The 24,625-nt window shown below is 34.0% G+C and overlaps 1 protein-coding gene across 4 annotated transcripts; it reads left to right on the forward strand.

Moving 5' to 3' along the window:
- Window positions 1-1,618: 1,618 nt before the first annotated feature.
- LOC8268115 (valine--tRNA ligase, chloroplastic/mitochondrial 2) lies at window positions 1,619-23,337 on the forward strand. 4 transcript variants are annotated; one of them, XM_048373818.1, is made up of 28 exons: window positions 1,619-1,995; window positions 2,364-2,448; window positions 4,753-4,879; window positions 5,540-5,623; window positions 5,902-5,996; window positions 8,197-8,288; window positions 8,619-8,672; window positions 9,067-9,119; window positions 9,211-9,278; window positions 9,916-9,991; window positions 11,940-12,023; window positions 13,940-14,088; window positions 14,191-14,308; window positions 14,418-14,534; window positions 14,794-15,014; window positions 15,566-15,655; window positions 17,268-17,379; window positions 17,528-17,638; window positions 17,818-17,955; window positions 18,065-18,115; window positions 18,202-18,314; window positions 19,713-19,860; window positions 20,160-20,264; window positions 20,381-20,482; window positions 21,395-21,467; window positions 21,624-21,790; window positions 22,622-22,738; window positions 22,833-23,337. In XM_048373818.1, exons 1-28 carry the CDS (start codon window positions 1,848-1,850, stop codon window positions 22,857-22,859), a joined length of 2,925 nt encoding a protein of 974 aa, XP_048229775.1. In that variant the 5' UTR covers window positions 1,619-1,847; the 3' UTR covers window positions 22,860-23,337. The 4 variants fall into 4 exon arrangements, with proteins under 4 accessions (XP_048229775.1, XP_048229776.1, XP_048229778.1 ...); XM_048373819.1 differs by having other exon boundaries at window positions 22,622-23,337; XM_048373820.1 differs by lacking the exons at window positions 1,619-1,995; window positions 2,364-2,448; window positions 4,753-4,879 and having other exon boundaries at window positions 8,197-8,280.
- The last annotated feature ends 1,288 nt before the right edge of the window (window positions 23,338-24,625 follow it).

A 24,625-nucleotide genomic window follows, 5' to 3' on the forward strand; every position in this document is an offset into this window, starting at 1 on the left:
GAAACACGTGCTACTCAAAATAAAAGATTTTCATAGTTTTGGTTTTGGGCCTAATTTATACTCCTTTTCTTTTATTTGGTTTTGGACCTTTTAATTTCTTCTTTTTAGTTTTTTATTTTTATTTTTATTCTGGTGACTTTTGTTTCCTTCTTTATTTGTATTATGATTTTATTAATTGGACAATTATCAAATAGGTTAAAATACTACTTAGATTAGTTTAAATTATTTAAAATTAACCTACTTAGACTAAAATAATTAATTCTTTTATTTCTCAAAATTATTAAATAATAAAAAATGCTGGTAAATATATTAAATTAAAAAAGTAAATAGATTCAGAATGATTTCTTTTAGAATAAGATAGGTTAAAGGGTGTGTATTTGATTTATCTACTTTATTTATTTAAATTATATCTATATTATAATTTTTAAAATTAACTTTTACTGATTTTTTTAATATATTTAATTTTACTAATATTGTATTATTTAAGTTATATATTACTATTACATACAATCTAAGATAAAATTATAAATTATAAAACAACGGATAAGAAAATAAATTTAATTTAAATTAAAAAATTGATAATGTATAAAAATATTAATAAGTTCAAACATTCTAAAAATGACAAATAAATAAATTTCAAGTCACAAAATGAATATATGGTCAGAAAATACTATTAAACTCATAAGTTACCAGAAAGTGAATCTCGCTGTGAGTCGCTGCCAAAGTAGAAGGGCCAAGGACATATTGTTGAGTGGTCTGAGTCATCTCTTGCGCCCTGAGTCCTCAAGAAATGGTTTCTAACACATGAATGTGCTCTGCGCCAACTGCTATCTTCAAGATTTCATAGGCTGCTTGTCAATTCCACCTATGGCAGTTACGGAAGTCAAACCATTAGAGTGATATGTAAATATCTTATTTTTATCCGTCTCATATATATATATTTGCTACGTGATGATGTCTGAGAAGTTCTGTCAATTTTATAGAAGAGTGACAAATTTATTTATCCAATTAATGAACAAAAATGAAACACATTTATACATGGTCATTGCTAGCAAGCTTAGTTCAAAGTTATAATCAATAATGTAAAATGAATTCTATATTTTATAATTACTTTTGGTATCTTAGATTATATGATAATTTAATATCCGTTTTTTAATATATAATAGAAATTTATAAGTTCAATAATATGAATTTTATTAATTAACTTTTAATTATTTGAAAACTAGCACTTTAAAATATATATAATCTATCATTATCTTTTAGATTCAAAATTATTATTTAATTAAAAAATTAACTTATTAATTAATATAATATTAAATATTTCTTTTGAATTAGAATTTACATTTAACTAAAAGATTAATTTATTATTACTGTATAATTAAAATATAATTTTTTGAAAATTTAATTTAATTATTAATCAATAATAATTTATTAATCAAAAAATTAATTATATATTAAATATAAAACTTTTTATCAACATTTTAGATATTAAATATAAATATACAAATTAAAATTTTTTACTTAGCAATGCACGTACTAAAGCTGATGTATATGTCAAAATTTTTATATATAAATATCGCAAGAAAATACATAAGGTTAGTAAAGTTTAAAACATTGATTCAAAATTACAAAAATGTTAGAAGTTTGGATTTGTTTTTGTCAGTTATCCAACTAGGCTCTCTCTGCCACTAAAACCCCACCTGCATCTCCCTCCTCCATTGCTAGGGTTTATCAAATTCAATTCTCTCCCTTTTCTCATTCAGATTCTTTTGCTTTACCAGTTCATTAATCACAGACATATATTTATATAAACAGAATATCAACATCATTATTGTTAGTAATTATAAATGGCACTCCAAGTGGGGCTCTCCAGTCCATTTCTTCTATCCTCTTGCTCTGCTCACAGACTCAATCCTCTTATTTTCTCTCAGCGGCGTCGTTTCATTCCTTTATCCAATTGGCGTTTCTACTGTCAAAGGCCTAGATTTTTCGCAGGTAAGAATAATACTCGTACTCTTTTTTGTTTCCTATAGAAAAAAGAGAGTAACAAATTGTACTTGTTATCTAGTAATCACATGCTTAGCTGTTCTGTTATTTGAAAAATCATGAAATTATCAATGCAACACAACTTTAATTATGTACATTTTCTTTGGTTGATTAATGATATAGAAGTGAAATTGAGGCCAGCAAGTATTTCTCTCTTCAATTCTATATTTTTTAAGCCCCAAATTGTTTTGAGTTTGTTTTATAAGGTTCTAATGTTTTTTCTGTCTTGTGGACTGATATAATTTTTAAAAAGCTCTATGATGTAGGATTGTAATTGGTAGTGTATTTAGCATTTATTGTTGTTGTTGTAATTCCAGTTGCAGCATCAGAAAATGGTGTATTTACTTCTCCAGAGATTGCAAAGTCCTTCGATTTTTCTTCAGAGGAACGGATATACAATTGGTACTCTGTTTTAGGATTGAACCCTTTGTAATGATATTTCTATTTGTTACTTTTTCCCAATTATTCTTCTTTTTCTTTCCTTTCGTTATATTTTTGTTCTTGGTTCAATAAATACTTTACTAAGATACAGTAGCTTTCTTTACGGTGCGTGTTTTAGTGGTGGGGGGGTTATCTACATTGATAAAAGAATTCTTTAAAATTAGAGAGCCCTTTCCTGTTAAAATAAGAATATTAAATTCAGGAGGAAAGGCAGTTAGGATTTATGGTGTAGTGAACAAAAAACAGAAATTGTAACATAACTGTCATGCTGGGCATCTGTTTCCTTTATAGCAGTCCATGGATGTGTTACATTTTTTTACCCTCTACTACCTTCCTATTTCTATTTGAGGAAAAATGCCTTCCCTTGGCCATTGTTAGAAGTTGTATTTGTCCCACATCGATAAGTTATTGGGCTGTTATAGTATATATATGTGGATTGGGCACCCTCTTCCTATGGGCTAGCTTTTGGGAATGAGTTCTACCCAAGCTCATTTGTCATGGTATCAGAGCCAGCCTTTTGTCTGCGATGATGGGTTTGGACCCGACCCATTTGTATAACACGCTAAGCATGAGGGAGGGTGTTAGAAGTTGTATTTGTCCCACATCGATAAGTTATTGAGCTGTTATAGTGTATATATGTGGATTGGCACCCTCTTCCTATAGGCTAGCTTTTGGGAATGAGTCCTACCCAAGCCCATTTGTCAGCCATCATATCAGTAACTGTTTCTATCTTCATTTCCCTCCATTTTATTATTTCTATGATAACCAGCAGGAATTTCTTTTTTCTTTTTCCCATATGTAGGCCATAAAATAGTGTTCTTTGGTCTGGTGCAACTGTGAATTCTTTAGCTTGGAGTTGCAAAGTGCAGGTTGAATTGATGGACACGTAACTGGGCAACAGACTTCATAAGTAGTAGAAGGAAATCAACAACATTTTTAGTTGTCCTTAAAAGCTCTTAACTTGTATTTTCTTTTCTGCTAAAATGCTACTGAAAGGCAAACAGCTATGGCAACTAACTGACATATCTCTGAGTACTTCTTGGATCATCACTGGATTTGTGATGGAGGGGGGTACGGAGCTTGGATAGCTGTATGTTTGTTCAGGAACACATTTTGGTTCTGTATAGTGCTGAGGTAGTATATAATTAGGACATGTTTTGTTATGTTTTTCTTGAGTCACGTCTGTTGTGGATTGTTTCATTTTCTGCATCTTGAGTTGCCTATGCAGGGGGGTTCATATGAAATTCAAATTTTCCTTGAATAAAAACTGAAAAGATTTGCATTTCGTTATATTTCAATAACGAATAGCCAGTAAAAACTCCTGGATCATAAGGGACACCTTTTCAACCTCTCAAGTAAATAATCAAAATTCCTTGTCTTCTCTTCAAGTTGTCCATGAAACAAAAAACTTTGAGAACGGAGAAAAAAGGTGGAGTGAAACTGGTGTTGCATAAGAAAGATGGAAAATAAAACCAAAATATACATGGATGTCAACTAAGCCTTTTATCTTTTCACTCCACTAGAATGCTTGATGATTAAGCAGTATTAATAAGTTGCTTTCACTTGGAGCTCAAATGATCATATCTAGTGGCTCTAAAAACATGTGAGCTACGTTGTTTAACCTTTATTCTTGTGGACTTATCATTGTCATAAGGTAGGCTGTGAACTTATTAGCTTGAAGGCATGTACTTTTAATACTTCTCCAATAATCTTATCTACTGGCTCTGATAACGTGGGAACCACATTGTTTGACCTTTATTCTTGTGGACTTATCATTGTCATAAGGCAGGCTGTGAGCTTATTAGCTTGAAGGCATGTATTTTCAATACCTTAATGCTCAAGAATACCAATTTGTTTCTCTGCATCTGTTGAGATTCTTATATTTTGGGAAACAAATCAAGAGTTTGACTCTAGTAATTTCCTTTTTGCTTCTTTTATTTCTGTTAATGTAAATGTTGAAACATAACTTTATTGCTGAACTGCAAAACAAGAGCGTGTACAGGAAAAGGTGGAAAATAAAATTCTTGCAGCATATATGAAACAAGATACTATGCGGCATGCATTTGTGTATTTTCATACAGATTTCCTTATGATTCCAAATATGAAGCATGTGTACGCGATGCATATGTAAATGCTTGCATTTCTGATTTCTTCAAGTATGGATTTTCTCAAGTTTTTGTATCTGGCAGACTTTCTCACTGCTTCTGGTGTTGCTTCTTTACATAAGTTCTATCAAGTGATATTTTCAGTATATTTCTATGTTAGGTGGGAGTCTCAAGGATACTTTAAGCCAAATTTTGAGCGTGGAAGTGATCCTTTTGTGATACCAATGCCACCTCCTAATGTTACTGGTTCACTGCATATGGGACATGCAATGTTTGTGACACTTGAGGTTGTGGACATGAATTTGGGATACTTGTTTCCTATTTAATTCCCCTATGCATACTTGAGCTCTCTTCCTGGGCCATTTTAATCAATAGTAGACACATTTCATTGCACCGCACCTGTTGATTTATCACTAGAAGGTGTATGCTGGCACTGCCATTGTTCTTAGCACTTGTTCTTGACTTTTGCCAATCTGCTGTTGTTCCAGATAGCATTATGATTGACCTTTGTTCTTCTTCTTCTTCCTATATTTTTTAATTTTATTAATCCTGTCCTTTGTCCTTCTTCATTTCCTTCTTTTGTGAAGAGATTTGAGCATGTTATGTTTTATCATCACCAACGAATATGCTGCATTATCAGAAAATGGCTTTAATTATCTAATTATTAAGTTTCTTGAAGTAGACTAAATAAAGCTATTTTCTTTCTTTATTAAAAAAAGTGTATTTTAACTTATTGATATCCTTGTTTTTGTTTACTGAGATTTTAGCTACATATCACTTCTCTTATTAATTTATAGCATTATGTTGGATGATTATGTGCGTTCTTCTGATTAGCTATCATAAACGCTTTGTAATTTTATTGGCAGTTTGTATTATAGTTTTCTGATTCATCTTTTCAAGCGATTGATATGTCTTGCTTTGTTTAACTTCATGATTTTCCTTGCCAGGATATCATGGTTAGATACAACCGGATGAAGGGTAGACCAACACTGTGGCTTCCTGGAACTGATCATGCTGGTATTGCAACACAGGTTTGTGTCTGCTAACTGGTAGTATATGTTGGCATTGGTATACTGGCTAATTTTCCCTTTTTGCCAACATTATCACAAAATATCCAATTTTATGATCCTCCTTATTGTATTATATTCTTTTCAGGCATATTACTTTTTAACTTCTTGTGTATATATAGAGTTTGCATTATCTTTATTGTAATACAGAATATCAGAAATACATTTATGATGAGCATCAATTTTGATCTTTTTCATGTTCTTTTGATCTCCGGTTGGATACAATTTGCATCATTTACCAGTTGGTTGTAGAAAAAATGCTTGCTTCTGAAGGAATAAAAAGGACTGAACTGGGCAGAGAAGAGTTCGTACAACGAGTCTGGGAATGGAAAGAGAAGTATGCTTTCCAACTTTGCTTGCATTATTTTCCTTCTTGTAATCTTTGCTTTGATTTTCTTAGCTATGCATGTGATTGCCTTCTGGTCTTGTTGATACTTGTGTCTTTGAAGGTGTGCTTCTGTGTGTTTCTTGTGCTGGCCCCTATCTGATTTCCTTTTTAGTGTTTTTCTTTGGATGTTAGTATGGTAGTTATGATGTTAGGTATGTGTCAGAAAATAAACTAACACTATGTATGGCAACATGATGCGGAGGGGAAGGAGGGGAGGGAGAAAATCTCAACTTATTTTATTCAGCAAATAAAATTAGTTAATATGGGGAATGGAGGGGAAATAATTATTATATTGTTTGGACGGAAGGGAGGAGATGAGAATTATAATAGTTAAAAGGCAAAATAGTATGAAGTAAATAATAAAAAGAATAAAGAAAATGCTTATGTCAATTTTTTTGACAAAAATAAAATCTACCAGTCATATTAAATTTTTGAAAATAATTTTAATAATAATAACTTGAGATCACTAATAATAATATTATTAGGATTTACTTAGATGCATTGAAATGAATTTATTAAAAAAAAGATAAGTTTATGTATAACTTATTTAAAATTTTCAAATAAAAAAAATATAATGAACAAATTTAAGAGTTGATAAATATTGGTAGAAAAAGTACAGTAATAAATATAGATAGTCTATTTCTATTTTATCATTTTTGGGAAATAGAGAGCATAAACATGCTAAATATTTATATTAATACCCATGCTGCTATTATATGTTGGAAATGAATTGAGTCAAGTTTCTTTTGATGTGTGTTTCTCAAGTATATGGAAACCAACCACCTTCTATAATGTGAATTGAGTCCATTTTTTTCCAATGCCAAGACTATTTTTTTCCTTAATGAATACATTAAGTATGACACTAGATGGAAAAAGATATACTTAAAAAATATATTCAGCTTATTTGAAATATCATTAAACTGATAAGGGTGTAAAGGACTATACAAATATATTGTAATTTTTTATTAGCAGATGAAATTTTTACACCCAAATCTTTTAAGGGTGTAAATTACTCCCTTCCTCTCCCTTAGGTTGTAATTTCCCTTTCATTCCCCTCTGTTCCCCTTAAATTCAACTTCATCCATGCATAGTCTAGAAGTTGATGAATAATTACTAACGAGCATCAAGTAGAATATCTTATGCTTTATCCTTTAAAATATAGAGAGATTAAACCATTAAAAAAAAAAAGTTGTAAGTGGACATGGATGCATTCAGTATCAGTTTATTGGTTCTCAAAACTATAGTGAAGATGTTGGTCTTGAAGGTGAAAATCCTGAGTGATACTTTGAATCGACTATTCAGGACATCAAGAAGAACTAGGACATACGAGTGGTTAATCTTTTCTTTCTTTGCCATTTGACTTGGTCATCTTCTGGATCATCTCTTTGTTTTGGTGTAAAATGGCTGTCTATTTTGTTTGACAATATGTTTTGATTTGAATTGCAATGATTATACTGATATTAGTGATTTGAGATAATTGGGTTTCAATATTCAATATGTAATTATATATTGAGGACCTCTTTATTTTTGGGTGGGAGTGGGAAGTGGAGAGGTGGGGGAGTATGGGCTGGGGACTAGGCAAACGGGACATTTAAGAAGAGCTTTATGAAACAAAGCTTGAATTTGAATTTTCTTTGCCATTACACATAAGATTTGAATTGTATAACACAACTAATGAACCATGATTGGTGGATTTTTATTTTTACTAGAACACGTAGTATTTAAGCATTAAAAGCTTAACTGTATAGACTCAGTAATCCTAGGCGTAGTTCTAGTTTAACTCCTGGTCTTTCTTGTTTATAAGACAAAAGCTATTAATCTTTCTTGGATTTGGACTCAAAAGTACTAAACTAGTTTAACTATTAGACTTAATTGGATCTATTTGTGTTGTGTTGGATCTGCTATCTAGATAAGAGTTTTTCTAAAGATGCTAACTTGATGCTACTAGAATGCGTTTTGACTTCTGAGGTAAGTTTGTCATGTTTTAGTTGTAAAAACTCAAAAAATTGCTAAATAATAGTTCAACCTGCTGCTTATGACATCTGAAAATTTTGATCTTTGAAAACACAGTTTCCTATCTTACTGCCGAGCCCCAAACAATCTATTATGCATGTTCGTGAATTTCTTACTTGGCTTGTCATGTTTCTAGGTATGGTGGAACTATCACAAATCAGATCAAGAGACTTGGTGCTTCCTGTGATTGGACGAGAGAGCACTTTACCCTTGATGAGCAGCTAAGTCGTAAGACAGTTTTCTAACTAGTAGAAGTACATGATTGGCTGGTCCAGAAACTGTCTGTGACTGGGGATAGCATATGTGCTTTTAAGTATTGAAGTGCTAATGGTGTTATCGTTGTTTTCTTTTCTACTTTTTTTCTTTTCATCTCTCTCTTTCTCTCTCTCTCTTTTTCACACACACACACACACACCGAAACAATCTTCCTCGTACTTATCATCAAATGACTGATGTGAAATCTCAATATTTCTCCTAAAGTTGTCATAACTGCATTAGTTAGTTTGAACTTGCTGTTTAATGTGATCTATTCTGAGATCATTCATAAATTTTTTTCAGGTGCAGTGGTTGAGGCCTTTATCAGGCTTCATGAGAAAGGTTTAATCTATCAAGGTATAGGCATGAGATCCATTGAAACCCTTGTAATCAGGTTACAGGTTTTATCTTTTTTCCCCCTATAGATGCATTGTTTTTTCCCTGTCATGTTGTCTAATACAAGTTTCCTGTCACTGGAGTTTTCCCTTTTCTCTTTCTCTTCTTTCTCTCGTTTCCTCTCTATTACCTTTCTTAGGCTGTGTTGGTTTCGTTGTTGTCTGTCCTTACTGGTCCAGTTTGATGATGGTGATGAAATTAAAAAAACTTATTGGTGCTATGCAGTTGCTTTTGCCTTGTCTTTTGTTTGTAGGTGTTCTAGTTTGCATGTCTGACCATTTATCTTAGTGCTTAGGACCATTAAACGGTTGTTTTTTGATGATTATTGGCTGAGAAGATTGATACTTTCTTTCAGGGTCTTACTTGGTTAATTGGTCTCCTAATCTGCAGACTGCTGTTTCAGACTTGGTATACTAGTTTGGATTTCTGGGGCTGGCAAGTAAATTCATTTTACTACAAATTATGGAATTAAATATAAATGTTTTTTTTGGTCTTGTAGGAAGTGGAATATTCTGAAGAACCTGGTACTCTATATCACATCAAGTACCGCGTTGCTGGAGGTTCAAGGTATTCATAGATGTGACATGCCGTTTTCCTTTTGAAAGTTTAATGTTCCCTTAATGGTGTTCATGGTTAGTTGCTTTGTTTGCTTTTTGTTGTTGGTGAGGGGGGCTTATACCAAACAGGAAACTGTTCTTTAAAATAACCAATTTATCTTTTGACTTATATTTATTTGAAGCCTTTTTCAGAAAGCAACTTTGTCGGCTTTGATTTCTTTTGGAGTAAAAAATGAAGAAAGTGAATTGGCTTATAATCTTAACTTTTAAGTCTTAATTTTTAATCAGAATGCTAAATGGATGTGTCAGAACTCAAATCTCAAAACTTTTAGAAGGTAATAAGTTTTTTAGGAACCAGCCGAGCACTAAAAACCCAAATGGCATAAAATTTGCTGGCTTCATCCATTTATCTTTTTGCAGCTCAACATGAGCTTCAGAACATCTAGAAAAACAACATTAATAATAAGACATTTATAATGTGCTCTTCTTTGCATACTAAAGAACATGGGTAGAGATAAAACTTCTAATCTCTCTCAACTTTGGCCAGTTTAATTGGACTTTGATGAATATTACGTCGTATGAAAAATTTGCCAATCTGCCAAGGAATACCTGAGTATGTGTAGTGATCATTATTATTTCTTCTGTAGGGGTGACTTTTTGACAGTAGCAACGACACGCCCCGAGACATTATTTGGTGATGTCGCCATTGCTGTGCATCCTAAGGTATGCACTCGTGTACTAACTGCTGTAATGCTACTGTTAACTTTTCAATCCAAGATTATCATTTTTGAAAACCAAGGAGTTCAGGCTCATTAGAATGCTTGGCATTTTGAATTAGCTGTGCAAAGTCTAAAATTATTTTTTGTAGTATTCATTTTGGAGAAGGTATATAATAATTTATGATTTGGGAAGTTTGTGGTTTGCTCGATTTAATGACAAAATGAAGTAGGAACACATGAAATTAAAATATAAGAATTTTGTTTAACTGCAACATTCTGATAATAAAGATGAAACCAACTGTCAGGTAGCGGGCCAATAACACATCAATATGGTTATAAGGCTTCTGAAAAATGAGAAATCACGATCAAGTAGAAGCACATAACGTTTGACCATAATTTTGACACACTTTATTTAATTGTGTTATCAATATTTATTAGAGCATAGGAACAAAAAAGAAAGAAAACCTGTGTTATTGGTAAACGGTAACTGAGAAAAAAAGTTATGGATATATGTGCATGCAATTACCAATTTCTGGTAAAAATTCTATATTTTTATAGAGGTATAAACTTTAGAGGTAAATTTTATATGTTGGTTTGGAGATATCACAGGAGAGTCTTTTTATTGTCCGCTTGTAATTCTATTCTGACGGATCAAATTAGGTCCTTCTAGATTATTACATCAATCTGTGATCAGGACAAAAATATAGGGAATTGCTGTAAAAGGTGTGGACTAAGTTATTTTCCATCTGTTTCTTAGTCAATATTGTTGCTTATTTGGTATATCTCATATCACAAGGGGCGAGTAATGGTTGGTTCGATCAGTCTGAACTTCTTGAAAGAAAATAAATTGAATCATGTATAAGTAGAAACTAAACTGAATAATGAATAAAACCACCAATTCTTTTGGTTTGTTTCTTTTTTTTTACTTGGTTGGGCTTCTTTTTATTGAATTAGGCTTCTTATATAATTAATGAACAAAGGTTTTTTTCTTTGAAAGTTGTAATTAGTAATTTTAGATAACTAGTATTTCTAATTAGGAACATGTGATTAGTACATTTGAAATGTCGATCGTAGGGAGAAAAGTGGCATACCTTTTATCAGCTCTAGGCTACTTTCTTCTCTTATGAAATGAAATTGATAGTTAGAAGTCCCGCACTTCTAAATATGTATATTAAATATTAACAGGCATAAAATCTGGTCTATTGGCTTAAAAGAAGATAGCAACTGAGCTTCAAACAGAAAATCAAATTATTTCATATGCCAAACCCAACTGAACTGAACCGGATTTTTAAAATAGAGAACCAATTACACCAAAATTCTGCTGATTGGTTTTAACTGAGTAGTCTGTATGACATGGTAAAGTAGTGAAATTCTTTTTGCTTTAACATATTTGTGAACTTTAAATTATCTATTTCCTAGTTGTATTCTTCTCATTTGTATTTCTTCTAGTAAGTTAGGGTTTGAATTGTTCATGCAGGGGTATTTTAGATTTCTTATCCCCAAGACAAGGACCTAAATGAAGATTCTTTTCCTTTAACCGGGTCAATTTTTTTCTATTAGTTTTAGTTTCAGCCTTTTGGCCACCCCTTGGTTATTATATTACCTGTGATATGCTTTTCATAAGGCTTTTGTTTCTTTCTGAAAAATGTATTTTTGAAATGAAGGGATATGAAAACTCCATAGGCATGTATGCTGATTGCGGAGCTTTAATTAGATTATGCTTTACCAGTTTTATTTGAAACATATGTGTTTGGATTTTCTGTCCAGTAAAAAATGAAAGCACCTGCCACAGAGTTAACAGTTTGGGAGTGATTCAGATGTCATCAAATGTTGTCTGTGATTTAATTATTTGTTTGTGCTTGTTGTACTCTTAGCTTGTATATAGATCTTTGAGATCGAAGAAACTTTTTCATAATTTAAGTACTGAAATGCTATGCTATTGATGTATGCAGGATGATCGTTATTCTCAGTACATAGGAAGAATGGCAATTGTACCTATGACATATGGCCGCCATGTTCCTATTATCTCTGACAGGGTAAAACCATCCATCTATTTTTGTTGCATTTCACCTTTTCTTTTCCTGTTTTATTAACCAATGCGATCTTAACTATACATGTTTTACATGGTAAGTCAACATTTTGAAACAAGGTGCAAATGGATTAGGCTCAAGGTAGAGGACCTAGATGAAAAAAGCATGAACCTTTGATTATTTTAACATTCAACCAGTTCTAGAATTTTTTGATGAAAGAAGAGATCATCCAAAGAAGGAATAAAAAATTTTCTTGTAAAAAATTGAAAATGCAATTTGAAGGAGAAAAAATAGAGGCTTCTCCATCTTTCTGGATGTGAACAAAGAAGCTTCTCTAAAGTTACAGATGTAGAAAATCAGAAGAACCATCCAGTCTCAATGTAGCTACAAGGGCAGTTAGCCCGTAAAAATTTTCTTTTGGTCCTATTTATTTACATTCTCCAAAACCTTGTACACAACAGCTTCAAAGAACTGGTTTTCTATAAACAGAACCTCTAAAAGAAGTCGGCAAAAATCTACAGAAACTTGTAGACAAACTGGATATTAAAAGAATTTGACAAAGCATCTCTATATCACATTGTATGCGCATCAGGAGATTAATTCCATATTTGATCTTCACTCCTGCAATAGATATCTGTTCTATCCTAAGCTACATTATAATTGTTTGGCGATTCTTTTCCTCATTCAAGAACAATCACTCTTCCTACATTCTTCACTTTTCTCTTTTCAGTTTGCAGTTCAATTGCTCAGTCACTTCTAGAATATTTGCTGAATAAGTTTTTCTGCCACCTTTACACTTATCTTATTTTGGGAATTTCTAATTATAACAGCACAAACTACGAGTACTACCCAATTGCATGTATGTAGATTTCAGAGAAAATTGAGGAAGATTGTTTAGTTTTAAATCACCACGGCTCTTGCAAATGTAGAAGAGTGTTGGTCCAACTAAAATTTAATTAGTCAAATCCATTAAGTTTTATCGAATTACATCGGGCCTTGAGAAAATTAGTTGGGTCTACCACACACATCAAAATGGACTAAGCCGTTTTGATAGTGGGTTCCCCAACAATTTATTTTGGCCAATTTTTTCCCTTACTGATGTGAGACTTGGTTCCAACAAAGATGTTTATTGCAGAGGAAAATATCCATTTTTTTATGTGAAAATAGGGACAATAGCCCAACTGAATCAGTACTAAAGTAGGCTTTTCAACAAGCCTGCTAATGTGTAACAAGCTTATCAATTAGCTTGATCCTAAACAAGCCAAACTCAATCTTGTTTAAACTTGTCTCATTTTTTAGATAAGCTAGAAATTCAAGGTTGTCTTTTTCATCAACATTAATAAATGACCACAAGCTAGCTTTTTCCAAATTAAATCTTAATGTCATGCAAAGTCATCATTTAAAGTGGTACTTATTGGCTTTGTTGCCTAGATCATTACCTTGTGACGTCACAAGGTTTGAGATACAAGAGTTGGAATGGGTAACTGATTCCTCTTCTTTTGTCCTCCTGTAACCACCCCAACCCCCTACAAATAAGGGTATCGATTCCCATTTTATACAATGTGAGAGGCAATACTTGTCTTTCACAAAGCCTATCCAGTCTGCATTTTCTGCCATATGTATGACATGTTGTATCGACCTGGATACTCCATAGAAATCATTATGTAATCTTTTCTGGTAAATAGAAAATTTTGCAACTATTGCATGTTTTTAAAAAATCCCAAGTCCAGCTGGATTTGACCGTAAAGATGCAGAATGAAGTAATCTGTTGTCCAGGTACTGAGCCAAAATACACCCCCTCCCTGGAGCATATTTTTGTTGTTTTAATCTTTCTGTGTGTCCATGTTCACATGCTATCACTTCATTTCCTTCAGTCAATATCAACTAATTCCAGGAAAATAACTGGATTGCTGTCTTGCCAGCATGTTGATAAAGACTTTGGGACTGGTGTATTGAAGATAAGCCCTGGACATGACCATAATGATTACCTTCTTGCTAGAAAGCTGGGTCTCCCAATACTTAATGTGATGAATAAAGATGGGACCCTTAATGAGGTTGCTGGACTGTACTGGTAAGTGCTCTAAATTAATTCATTAGATTGTTGAAGAATTATTACATTGCAGAAATTATTTTTAAGCTGTCCAACTTGCGGCATCAACTGTTGAAATTTTAGTGGACTTGATCGGTTTGAGGCTCGGAAGAAACTATGGTCAGATCTTGAGGAGACAGGTCTTGCAGTGAAAAAGGAGCCACACACTTTACGAGTTCCCAGATCACAACGTGGTGGAGAAGTGCGTAAATATTGTTGTTCACATGTGCCCTTTAGCAATATGATTATTTTACTTCTGTGGATGATTGTGTCTTCCACTGTGAATCTGATGGTTTCTCGCTTGTTTTTAGATTATTGAGCCATTGGTAAGCAAGCAATGGTTTGTAACCATGGAGCCCTTGGCTGAGAAGGCCCTTCGTGCAGTTGAAAAAGGAGAATTAAACATTCTGCCTGAAAGGTTCGAGAAGGTGTGAGATTAAGAAGGATGCTTCATTATTGTGTTCTGCATTTGACTTGATGGTCTGCAAGTTGTCTTCTGCTTTGAGTTATATCTTAGTAGCTTCAAGCTTTCGAATATTATCTTGTCAGATTGTTATTGATCATAAAACAATATAACCTGAGCACCTCCATAATATTACCTTAACTTTTTCTTTGAAACAATATATTGTTTTGCCTCTATTGGTATTCAAATGCTTTTACTTACATCTTTCTTTTTGATAATAACAGATTTATAATCACTGGCTATCAAACATCAAGGATTGGTGTATAAGCAGACAACTATGGTGGGGACACCGCATACCTGTTTGGTACATTGATGGAAAGAACTGTGAAGAAGATTATATAGTTGCTAGAGATGCTGATGAAGCCCTTGCAAAAGCACATGAGAAGTATGGAAAAGATGTAAACATATATCAAGATCCAGATGTTCTTGACACATGGTTTTCAAGGTTCGTTATTCCATGAATACCAATATTGGCCTCTTGCTTTTATGCTTTAATTATAGACTTAAAAAGTGGAAGAGACTGAGCAATTACATGTACTCATGCTAATGCCTGCCGCAGCAAATGTTTCATGATGATGGTCAAGACAAGTGCAGACATCTTTTGATTAGATAGGAACTTCTATTACATGGCATTTTCTTCTCCACAGAGCTTTGGATAATGTTGCAGCCCAAAATAATGATAACAAATACCAAAAGAGGCACTTTTAATAGGTTATGTTGTGTCAAAATTCCACTGTATCTATTTGTTATGGGAGCCTTAACTGTAGTTGTATATAGTATATGCTATATATTTTCTCATTAATCTCTAATCATTAAATATATGATTGAGAAAAGTCAGGGTCATGTACGAATTTTAGAGCTATGTTTATAGCTGTGGTTGACTATTATTACTATGTTACATAAACAATGAGAATAATACTAAATTATAAATCAGTACTTGGAAATGAAGTGAGTTTCTAACTCCTCACTCTTTTATTGTTTTTCTTTTCTCTTCAGTGCACTATGGCCTTTCAGTACACTTGGGTGGCCGGATGCATCATCAGAGGATTTTAAGAAGTTTTATCCAACAACCATGCTTGAAACTGGGTATGTGCTTCTCTTTATGTCTTCCAAATCATGTGTAATAGTTCCAGGTTTGAGATCTAGCTATGGATGATTCGATTGAAAATTATAGCATAATAAGGCTCATTAAGAGAGAACCCTTTGATCTCAAATTAAGTTCTCGTTAGAGAGAACTCATCAATCTCTTGAGTTTAAGGAACTCGAACTTTTCTCTGAAAATCTGCTTCCCTCCACAGTCCATCTCATAAACTTTATATAATATACAAGTCAGTAATCAAACTAAATTCCCACTAATAAATAGATAATTACCTATCATGATTAATAAGCTACCCTAAGTAAATTGTTACTGTAAATAAACAGCTGCTAGACTGCAGCTATTTTGACTTCTTGAGTTTTAGGAACTAACCTTTCATTGAAGTTCTGTTTGCTACCCATTGCATTTCAGAAACTTTATATAAAGTACAATCCAATAACTAAAGACAACTTTCCTCTACTACATGCCGAGACCATTGTCATGGTAAATAAACTACCCTAAATAAATTGTATCCTAAGTAATCTGCTGCTATACTGCAGCCTATATTCTGCCTCTAGCTTGGAAGAGTTTCGAATGGAGAAGGGGAAGAGAAAGACCAAAAACTTCCTATCACACCTGCAAAGTAAATTGATAAATATTGGTCCAAAATGCCAGAATGGGGGGACTGAGGCCAACCCGCACTCTAGTGAGGATGCCCTACTGAGTCCATCCTCTACTAAGCCTGCATATTATTGTTTTTTCACATGGATATGTTGCTGCTTATTGAATTATTTGATGTGGAAGGGAATTATATTTAAGACATTTGAGGTACTAATACCCTTTAAACAGAAAGAATAGGGATGAATTTGTAAAACCTGGCTGGTACAGCAAGCTAAACCACAAGTCCAGACATTGTTTGTCCTGATTATATTCTTTACCTTCAAATGGCAGATATGTTGGGCTTCTTTCTCATATCAAAGTGTAGAAAGTTTGCAACTGACTGTAATGAAGAATGCAACACGGAACAATTATTCCAAGGCTGCCCTCTCTCTGTCATCTCCTTTCTTTTGGGCCTGTCTTAATCTGTGCTAGGCCTGACATATAAACCAGAACATGATGCCGGCCCTCATTTGCAGTATGGAATTCTTGTGCAATTTGTGTACTAGTAAATATGAGAACTTCAGAATATGAGGTGTAGGAGGAACATAAAATGAATTTTAGAAGTTCAGTTCTGCATTATAGGTTGGTCTCCTCAATTCACCGACAAGGGAGGAGAGTGCATTGTCTATGCCCCAGAGATTTGTCTTAAACTGATTTGCTTATATATAATATAAATTGCATTAACATGTAATGCTGTGTTTGGAATTTCTACAATCCAAATGCAGTTCCAGTGCACCTCAATTCCACACACCCATCAAGAGTTTTGGTGTGTAACCTGGATTCTGGTGTTGCTGACACAGATGACCTCCTTTTCTTTGCAAGATAGAATTTGTAGCGCAGCTAAATTATGAGGTTTTGTGGTTCATGAGCGTGGATTTGGATATCATTATTTTCCTGCTTCCACGTTTTCACTTGCTTAATAAATGATTTCTAGCTTTGATTCTTGCTTCTGTGTTTGGACAGGCATGACATTTTGTTCTTTTGGGTGGCAAGGATGGTCATGATGGGAATTGAATTCACTGGGACTGTTCCATTTTCAAATGTTTATCTTCATGGGCTTATCCGGGACTCACAAGTAAGTAGAGATCGAGTGTAAATTTATCCTCTCTGTGCTTGGGCTGTCATACGTATGCGTGGACCTTTATGTGCATAGACGATGTGGAGAATGATTCTATGAACTTTTAACTTCTAAACTGATGCTGAATCGTATGTTATGCTTTCAGGGACGAAAAATGTCTAAAACCCTAGGGAATGTAATAGATCCCCTTGACACAATCAAGGATTTTGGCACTGATGCTTTACGATTTACTCTTGCTTTAGGAACTGCTGGGCAGGTCTGTCTTCTCTTTTCCTTTTTTCTCCTTATAATCCTTAAAACTGCTGCCTGAAGCTACATGGAGTGCCGCCATAAGAAGAGGCTGATGCTGCTAAGCTATCTCCCTTTGCATGTAATTGGTTTCTAGCTTACATAAGATGTTATTTTATTGGTTAATGTACATTGTCTGTTGTCCAGGACCTTAACTTGTCTACTGAGAGGTTGACTGCCAACAAAGCCTTCACTAATAAACTGTGGAATGCTGGGAAGTTTATATTGCAAAATTTGCCTAGGCAAACTGATAAATCTGCTTGGGAAACTGTGCTGGCTTATGAGGTTTCTTTATCCTTAACATAAGATAGGATTAGAATTTTTGCACTGTCATTTTCTGTGCTGTATGAGTAAAGAATCCTGTTTGAAGAACTAATTAACTGTTATATTCCAGTTTGACAAAGATGAGTCCTTCCTCAAGCTACCTTTGCCAGAATGCTGGGTGGTAAGAAAATAATTTTGGTTCCTCTTCTGTATTCTTGATGCCCCTATCGTTAATCGAATAACCTTTCAATACTTTTCACTTTTCAGGTCTCAAAACTTCATTTACTAATTGATATGGTCACCATAAGCTATGACAAGTACTACTTTGGAGATGTTGGAAGAGAAACCTATGATTTCTTCTGGAGTGATTTTGCTGATTGGTATGTTGTCTTTTATAACACAAACTGTTAGTATTATCTTCCTGCACATGTAAATTTCTTAGTCATGTTAATGATACCTTTTGTAACTGTTAGAAGAAGTTTATTGCTTAATAAATGGGCAAATTCTGATTTTTTCATCACATATTACGTTCTGGAAACTGAAAGTTAATTTCTGGATGACTTTACTCTCTCCTTCCCTTCTTCTTTTCTTCCCTTTTCTGTTGTATTGACTGAATACTTATTTTATTTGTTTGCTAACTCGGTGAATTCTCAATCCCAATTAGCAGGTCATGTACATGGATCTTTTCTTTTTTTAAATCCACTTTGTTCTTTTTCGAGCCAAGCTTTATAGGAGTCACAAGGCTAAATGCTTGTAGCACTTCAGCCCATTGTTTTAGAATCATACAACTCAAGCCAATTCACCATGAAATCGATATGAATTAAATGGTGAGTCAAAAAAGTACAATCATCTATCTTACGATTCGAATCTCACTTTAATAACTATGCTTCAGCCACATTTTTTCCCCTCCCTTTCCACTCGACTCCTACTGATTGGATGCAGTCACCCTTCCCCATTGCATCATAGACTATTTGGGCATTACGTAATGTTCTTGGATGACCCTTCGTCAATTTATACCTAACAAGTCATATTCTAGCCCTAACTCTTACTTCAATATGGACCTCTTTCTGAAACAATACCGAATGTATTAGGCCTTGTTTTAAACTCTTTTCGTACCTTTATACATATGTTTTCGTTCAAAAAACTATCACATTCATGTAAAACATTATACATGAAAAGTTATCTTTTAAAAGTTATAATGTAGGCTTAATAGTCAATTTAAATAGTTGTGTTGCTTAATGTCAATTATGATTGGAGAACTTTATTTTCTAAATAAATGTATTTTAATTGTTGAGAACTCTGTATATAGTTAGAATTCGTCAATTAGAACTATATAATATAAATAGTATATATAAACTTCACTGTTCATTGATGTATGCTTACTAAAAGTTTTCTTTAAAGCTCTAACTCAGTTACATGTGAAATTTGGCATTTTTTTCCCTCTTTTATACATTATGAACTGTAATAATAGTGAATAACGGCAACTATAAGGCTATTGTGAATGATAGCAAGTCAGCCATCAGCTTCTTCAGTCCCAAAGCTTGATTTGGCCCTTTTGTTTATAATTACATTACATATTTAGAACGCATTTTAGCATTTGGGTACAAAAAATGAACCCTTTTTTCTTGCAAAACAGAATTAGGTGGCAGCTGGAGGGTCAAATACCAATCAATGCCCTCCAGCTGCCAATCGAAATTGCCTTCTGCATTGAGCTTTATGTCTGTCTTCAAAAAAAAAAAAAGCTGTTGCTATGTTATGATGTTTTCACTTCTTGACAGGTATATAGAAGCGAGTAAAGCTCGTCTTTACCGTTCTGGAGGCGGTTCAGATGCATCAGTGGCACAGGCGGTTCTATTATATGTTTTTGAAAATGTATTGAAGCTGCTACATCCATTCATGCCATTTGTCACTGAAGAACTCTGGCAGGTAATTTTCTTCCATTATTTCCATACTGTAAGTTGTATAGGCTGCAGCATAAATCTTTTTGTTAAAGTTTGTTGAGAGCATTGCTTACCGCAAGATGGTGATGTCCATATTTGCTTTCACCCTTCCACCATCCTGACTTTGCCAGAATTCTTTGAGCATATTTGTATCATAAATTTACTTCTTAGGTAATTGTTACTCGTTCCAAGTTATTTTTCTTTGAAGCTTTTCCTTTACTGGCAGCTCTATTAAATTATGGTAATGGATATAGATCCATATTTGACTGACTAATTTCCAAGCAGGCACTCCCACGACGCAAAGAAGCTCTTATAGTATCCTCTTGGCCCCAGATTTCACTTCCACGGAATGCTAATACAATTAAAAAATTTGAAAATTTCCAAGCATTGGTAAGTTCACAATCCTTCTTTTTTTCTCCCTCCCTGACAGCTCTGCACAACCTGTCAGATTGTGATTTTTACCCCTTCATAATTTCTAAATGAAGAACTCTTAATGCTTTAATTAGACCAGAGCAATCCGGAATGCTAGAGCTGAGTACTCTGTTGAGCCAGCTAAACGTATATCTGCATCTATAGTAGCAAGTGAAGAAGTCATCCAGTATATATCTGTAAGTTTGTTCATCTTCTCATTTCTTATGAGTGCAGCTCAATACACACGTCTTTTATAAATCGAAATCTGACTTAAATACTGTATTGTAAATATAAACATGCTTGATTGATTGGTAATGTGTGGAGAAAGTGAGGAAATCTGGTATCTTAAACGAACATTTCCACTTGAAGCACCAGTAAAGCATGAGCAGACCTAGTCCTTAAAGCGAGACTCCTATATACTCTTCGTGGTGCAGCGTCCTCCACTTGGTAGTGCATCGTCCTCTCTGGACTACTGGATGAAAAGCCACAACAGGGAAGCTTTTGAAATAAATTCCTGTTACCCTCTTCTGTTTGCACCCCCAAACCCCTAACATTCAACCTAGGAATTTTATAAGACAATCTTCTTTCCATTCCTTCCGCTGCCTGCCTTCTTATAAATGATAACATTATACATATATGTTTTGTGTATTTTAGTTGAATTTCGTTTACTTTTCTAACATAGCCCGTCTCTAAGCTCACATAAACTCACCCTCAAGTTTTCTGGCTAAACGAATTGACTTTGGGTTAATTGAAGCCTATTGAAAATCTTAAAAAGAATCTGCTTGGCATGAAAACGTTTCATTATCGTTATGATCTCTGAGCAGATCCCTTTTTGCCTCAGTCTCCTTTCTTTCATGTCATCCTGCAGTCCTAGTTTTATGATTTCTTTTACCAAACACTTGTTTAGGTCCCAACACGTGGGTTGCAGGAAAAATTAGAGTGAACTATGTTAGCGGCATCTTTATTCATTTATTTATTTGTATGCATTAAGCTATTCTCAGTGTTTATTTTCTAACTAATAAAAAATATTACATAAAATACTACTAAACTGAATGTTACATTTCTTCACTGCTGGTTATATGCTTTGTCGTGTCATGCTTATGCTGCAGACAGAGAAGGAAGCCTTAGCTCTTCTATCCAGGCTAGATCTACAAAACGTTTTTTTCACAGATTCTCCTCCAGGTACCCTTATTTCAAAATAATTTATCCTTTCTCTTTCCTCTTTTATTTTCTCGTCTTTCTTCTTTAAATCTTTGGAATATGTTTGGCTCATGTCGATTGCTGTTTCTCACTTGTTTTGTATTTGTGGGATGTTGAATTGTTTATTCTTCACTTCAGGGGATGCAAATCAATCAGTACACCTTGTTGCCAGCGAGGGACTAGAGGCATATCTTCCCTTAGCTGATATGGTTGATATATCTGCTGAAGTTGACCGCCTTTCAAAGCGCCTTTCCAAGATGCAATCAGAGTATGATGGGCTTGTAGCTCGCCTCAAGTCTCCAAAAGTATGTACATACATTTCATATTGTTGTGGGTTTAAGCATTCTTCATGCCCATATTGCCAACTGCCCGTATTAGCAAATTATGAGAAAAAAATGCATGAAAAAGAAAGAAGTTATGGCATGTGCTTTACATGAGTTTTGAATTTCATGACACTAGTATACCAGTTGGGCTGTTAAAAACTGCTAATGCATCTATAATGTGAAAACAGATTTAGCAAAGAAAGAAACAAAACAGAGCTTCATCAGAAACTTTAACTCATAATTCGAGGGAAATATTAAATATTATTCGATGAAAAATGATTTCTAAAAGGTTTATATTTATAGGCTTAGCTGTTTCCACAGAATCCAAGTCCTAAACTAATTAGGACTAATAAAAATCCTAAGAAAAAAAGAAAAGAAAATAAAACAGCTTACTAATCTGAAACTGATTAGAAATGAAAAGCTAAAACAAATAGGAATATTTCTATATAGGAATTAAGAAAATTCAAAATCTAGGAATCCGAGGCTGATTTGATTACAAGGCCACTGCACGTGTAGGCATCATAGATTCTAGAGGGTTTATCTTTATTTGCCTGTTGAAAATCTGTTGCTGTTTAATTCAACATTTTCAGGACGTGTACATTGTTGAGTAGATATGCACAGCTTTATCATTGGAGTCATTGAAGGCTGTGAAGCTGCATATCTAATTCAAAACCCAATAGACAGTATTGCTGTTCCCCTGCACACGCATACACCAGATTGCTGAGACTTGTTTATATTTCATGGTCAAGCATTACATTGTCAAAAATCTCTGATGTACACTTGCACAATGTTTTTTCAAATCTATCTTTGCAGTTTGTAGAGAGAGCTCCCGAGGATGTTGTTCGCGGGGTTCGAGAGAAAGCGATAGAAGCAGAAGAGAAGATAAACCTTACCAAGAACCGTTTAGCTCTCCTCAAGTCCTCAGTTTTGGTATCTCAATAGTCTTCTTAGTACTGGGTTGCATTTTGTTCCCAAAAACTCCAGATATATTAATTCCATGGAGTGTATCTCATGATTGATCCAGATCCCTTCTGATGTGAAGCCGTCTTAGATCCACATTCTTATGTATTATTAATGAACTAATGGAAGGCAATCATTCATAATTGGTGGGCTAAAGGCAGGAGAGACGCAGTCCCAATATTAGGAGTTTTGCAGGAATGGGCACTCTGCCTCGCTTAACAGAAAGGCTAGTAAGAACTACATAAATTTCATGCGAGTAGGTGCTATACTAACCACAGATTCTTCATGTCAGCTCAGTAATGGAGGCCATGGCCATATAAATACAGTGTTATTTTGCTCAGCAGCAGATTTTCCTGTCATCATGGTCTGCCTCTACGATGGAACTTTATATATATTTTTCCTTTCCCTGAAGAACATTAACCATATTTTTGTATTCTATCTTCTTAGAGCTCTTCTTCTTGACCAGTTATGTTTCCCATGGATAAAAAGAAAATGAATGGAGTGGCTGAGAGTAATATAATTGATTTCAATCTAATTTATAAGAAATAAGTTTATTTTGCGATTTTATATGTAATATGTGTAAAATTGAACTTTCAGAGTAGTCAAGGCAGGGTAAATCCTCAAGTTAAGACCAACAAAAGGTAATTCAACCATCTATGGTTTTTATACTCTATTGGATCTATGTGGTCAAGCTAGTCCTTTTGAATTATAGAATAACAGATCGTGCAAACTAAGGGCTCATAGTCAAAGGATCAAGAGAAAAGAAATCGAGACTTAGAAAGTTATAAAAAAAACTTTTATTTATTGTTAAGGAGAGAAGGCAATTTGTCTTTACACTACACGAGACTCTTTTTATAAAGGAGTCTTACATAAAGACGTTAAGGATAAGATAAGAAACCTTATCTTCTTATACAAGCATAAAGAAAATGAGATAAGATAAAGAATTTTATCCTCTGACACTTTCAATTATTACATGAAATATAGAGGAGAGAGATTGGGTATTGAGTTATCTTTATTGCTTGGATTGTCGTCGTAAAAAGTTAGATACCATTGACCAGTGTCATTCTCTAATGGTTGGAAATTTTGCATAATGGCGACTTGTTGTTCTGTGGTTAAATTTGGATCATCCAGAAGTGATGGTAGCAAAGGTAGAGTGGTCTGTTCAGTAGTGAAGTGTTCAGTCCATTGGTTATCAGGTCCATTGTAAGTGCAGACAAGTGGTATAGAGACGTTGGTCTTTCCTAAATTATTTCTTAATTGCAGAGTAAGCTTTAATTCCCTTGTTACTAGCGGATGAGCAAGATGTAAGGGCATTTCAATTGTCCTCCAGTATTGACAGATGCTTTGGGTGGCATATATGTCCACTAAGAGCTTAAAATAAGGCATGTGAAAAATATAGATGGCATGGTATCCTGAAGCTTTGGAGTTATTATCTGTGAACAGTTTATTTTCATGAATGATTTTGAGGAAATCCTTTTTCCATTGATATGGAGTTTTGAACCAAGTGAGATATTTCCATGGATAAGTCCCGGCATTTGTATCAATATTGAAGAAGTGTAGAAGGTCTATGACTGAAATTTCTATAGCATGATAACATATTGTGAAAAGACACCATAGTTCACTTTCGATTTGTGGATGGGTATGAGAAAGATGGTAGATTAAGCACCAAGGATAATCTGGATAAAAGAAATTAGGTTGGATAGAGAGTGAGAAAGTCTGCTGAATGATTGCCAGATAATGGAACATCATATTTTCGGCAAAACTGTTGACTTGTTTTGTTGTAAGGTTCGTAGGAAGGTCTAGAGGAGAGGGAGGTTGTTGAGGCTTTTTTGGCGAGGACATAGAGGCCATAAAGAT

Source organism: Ricinus communis, chromosome 5 (assembly GCF_019578655.1).
Source record: "Ricinus communis isolate WT05 ecotype wild-type chromosome 5, ASM1957865v1, whole genome shotgun sequence".
In the NCBI taxonomy this organism is placed as follows: Eukaryota; Viridiplantae; Streptophyta; class Magnoliopsida; order Malpighiales; family Euphorbiaceae; genus Ricinus; species Ricinus communis.

Bases quoted from the DNA above. Each gene is read 5' to 3' on its own strand.
- LOC8268115 (XM_048373818.1), top strand. From the start codon at position 1,848: ATGGCACTCCAAGTGGGGCTCTCCAGTCCATTTCTTCTATCCTCTTGC. The intron at 1,996-2,363 runs GTAAGAATAATA...TTGTAATTCCAG, and splicing joins AAGGCCTAGATTTTTCGCAG to TTGCAGCATCAGAAAATGGT. The intron at 9,279-9,915 runs GTATTCATAGAT...TTTCTTCTGTAG, and splicing joins CGCGTTGCTGGAGGTTCAAG to GGGTGACTTTTTGACAGTAG.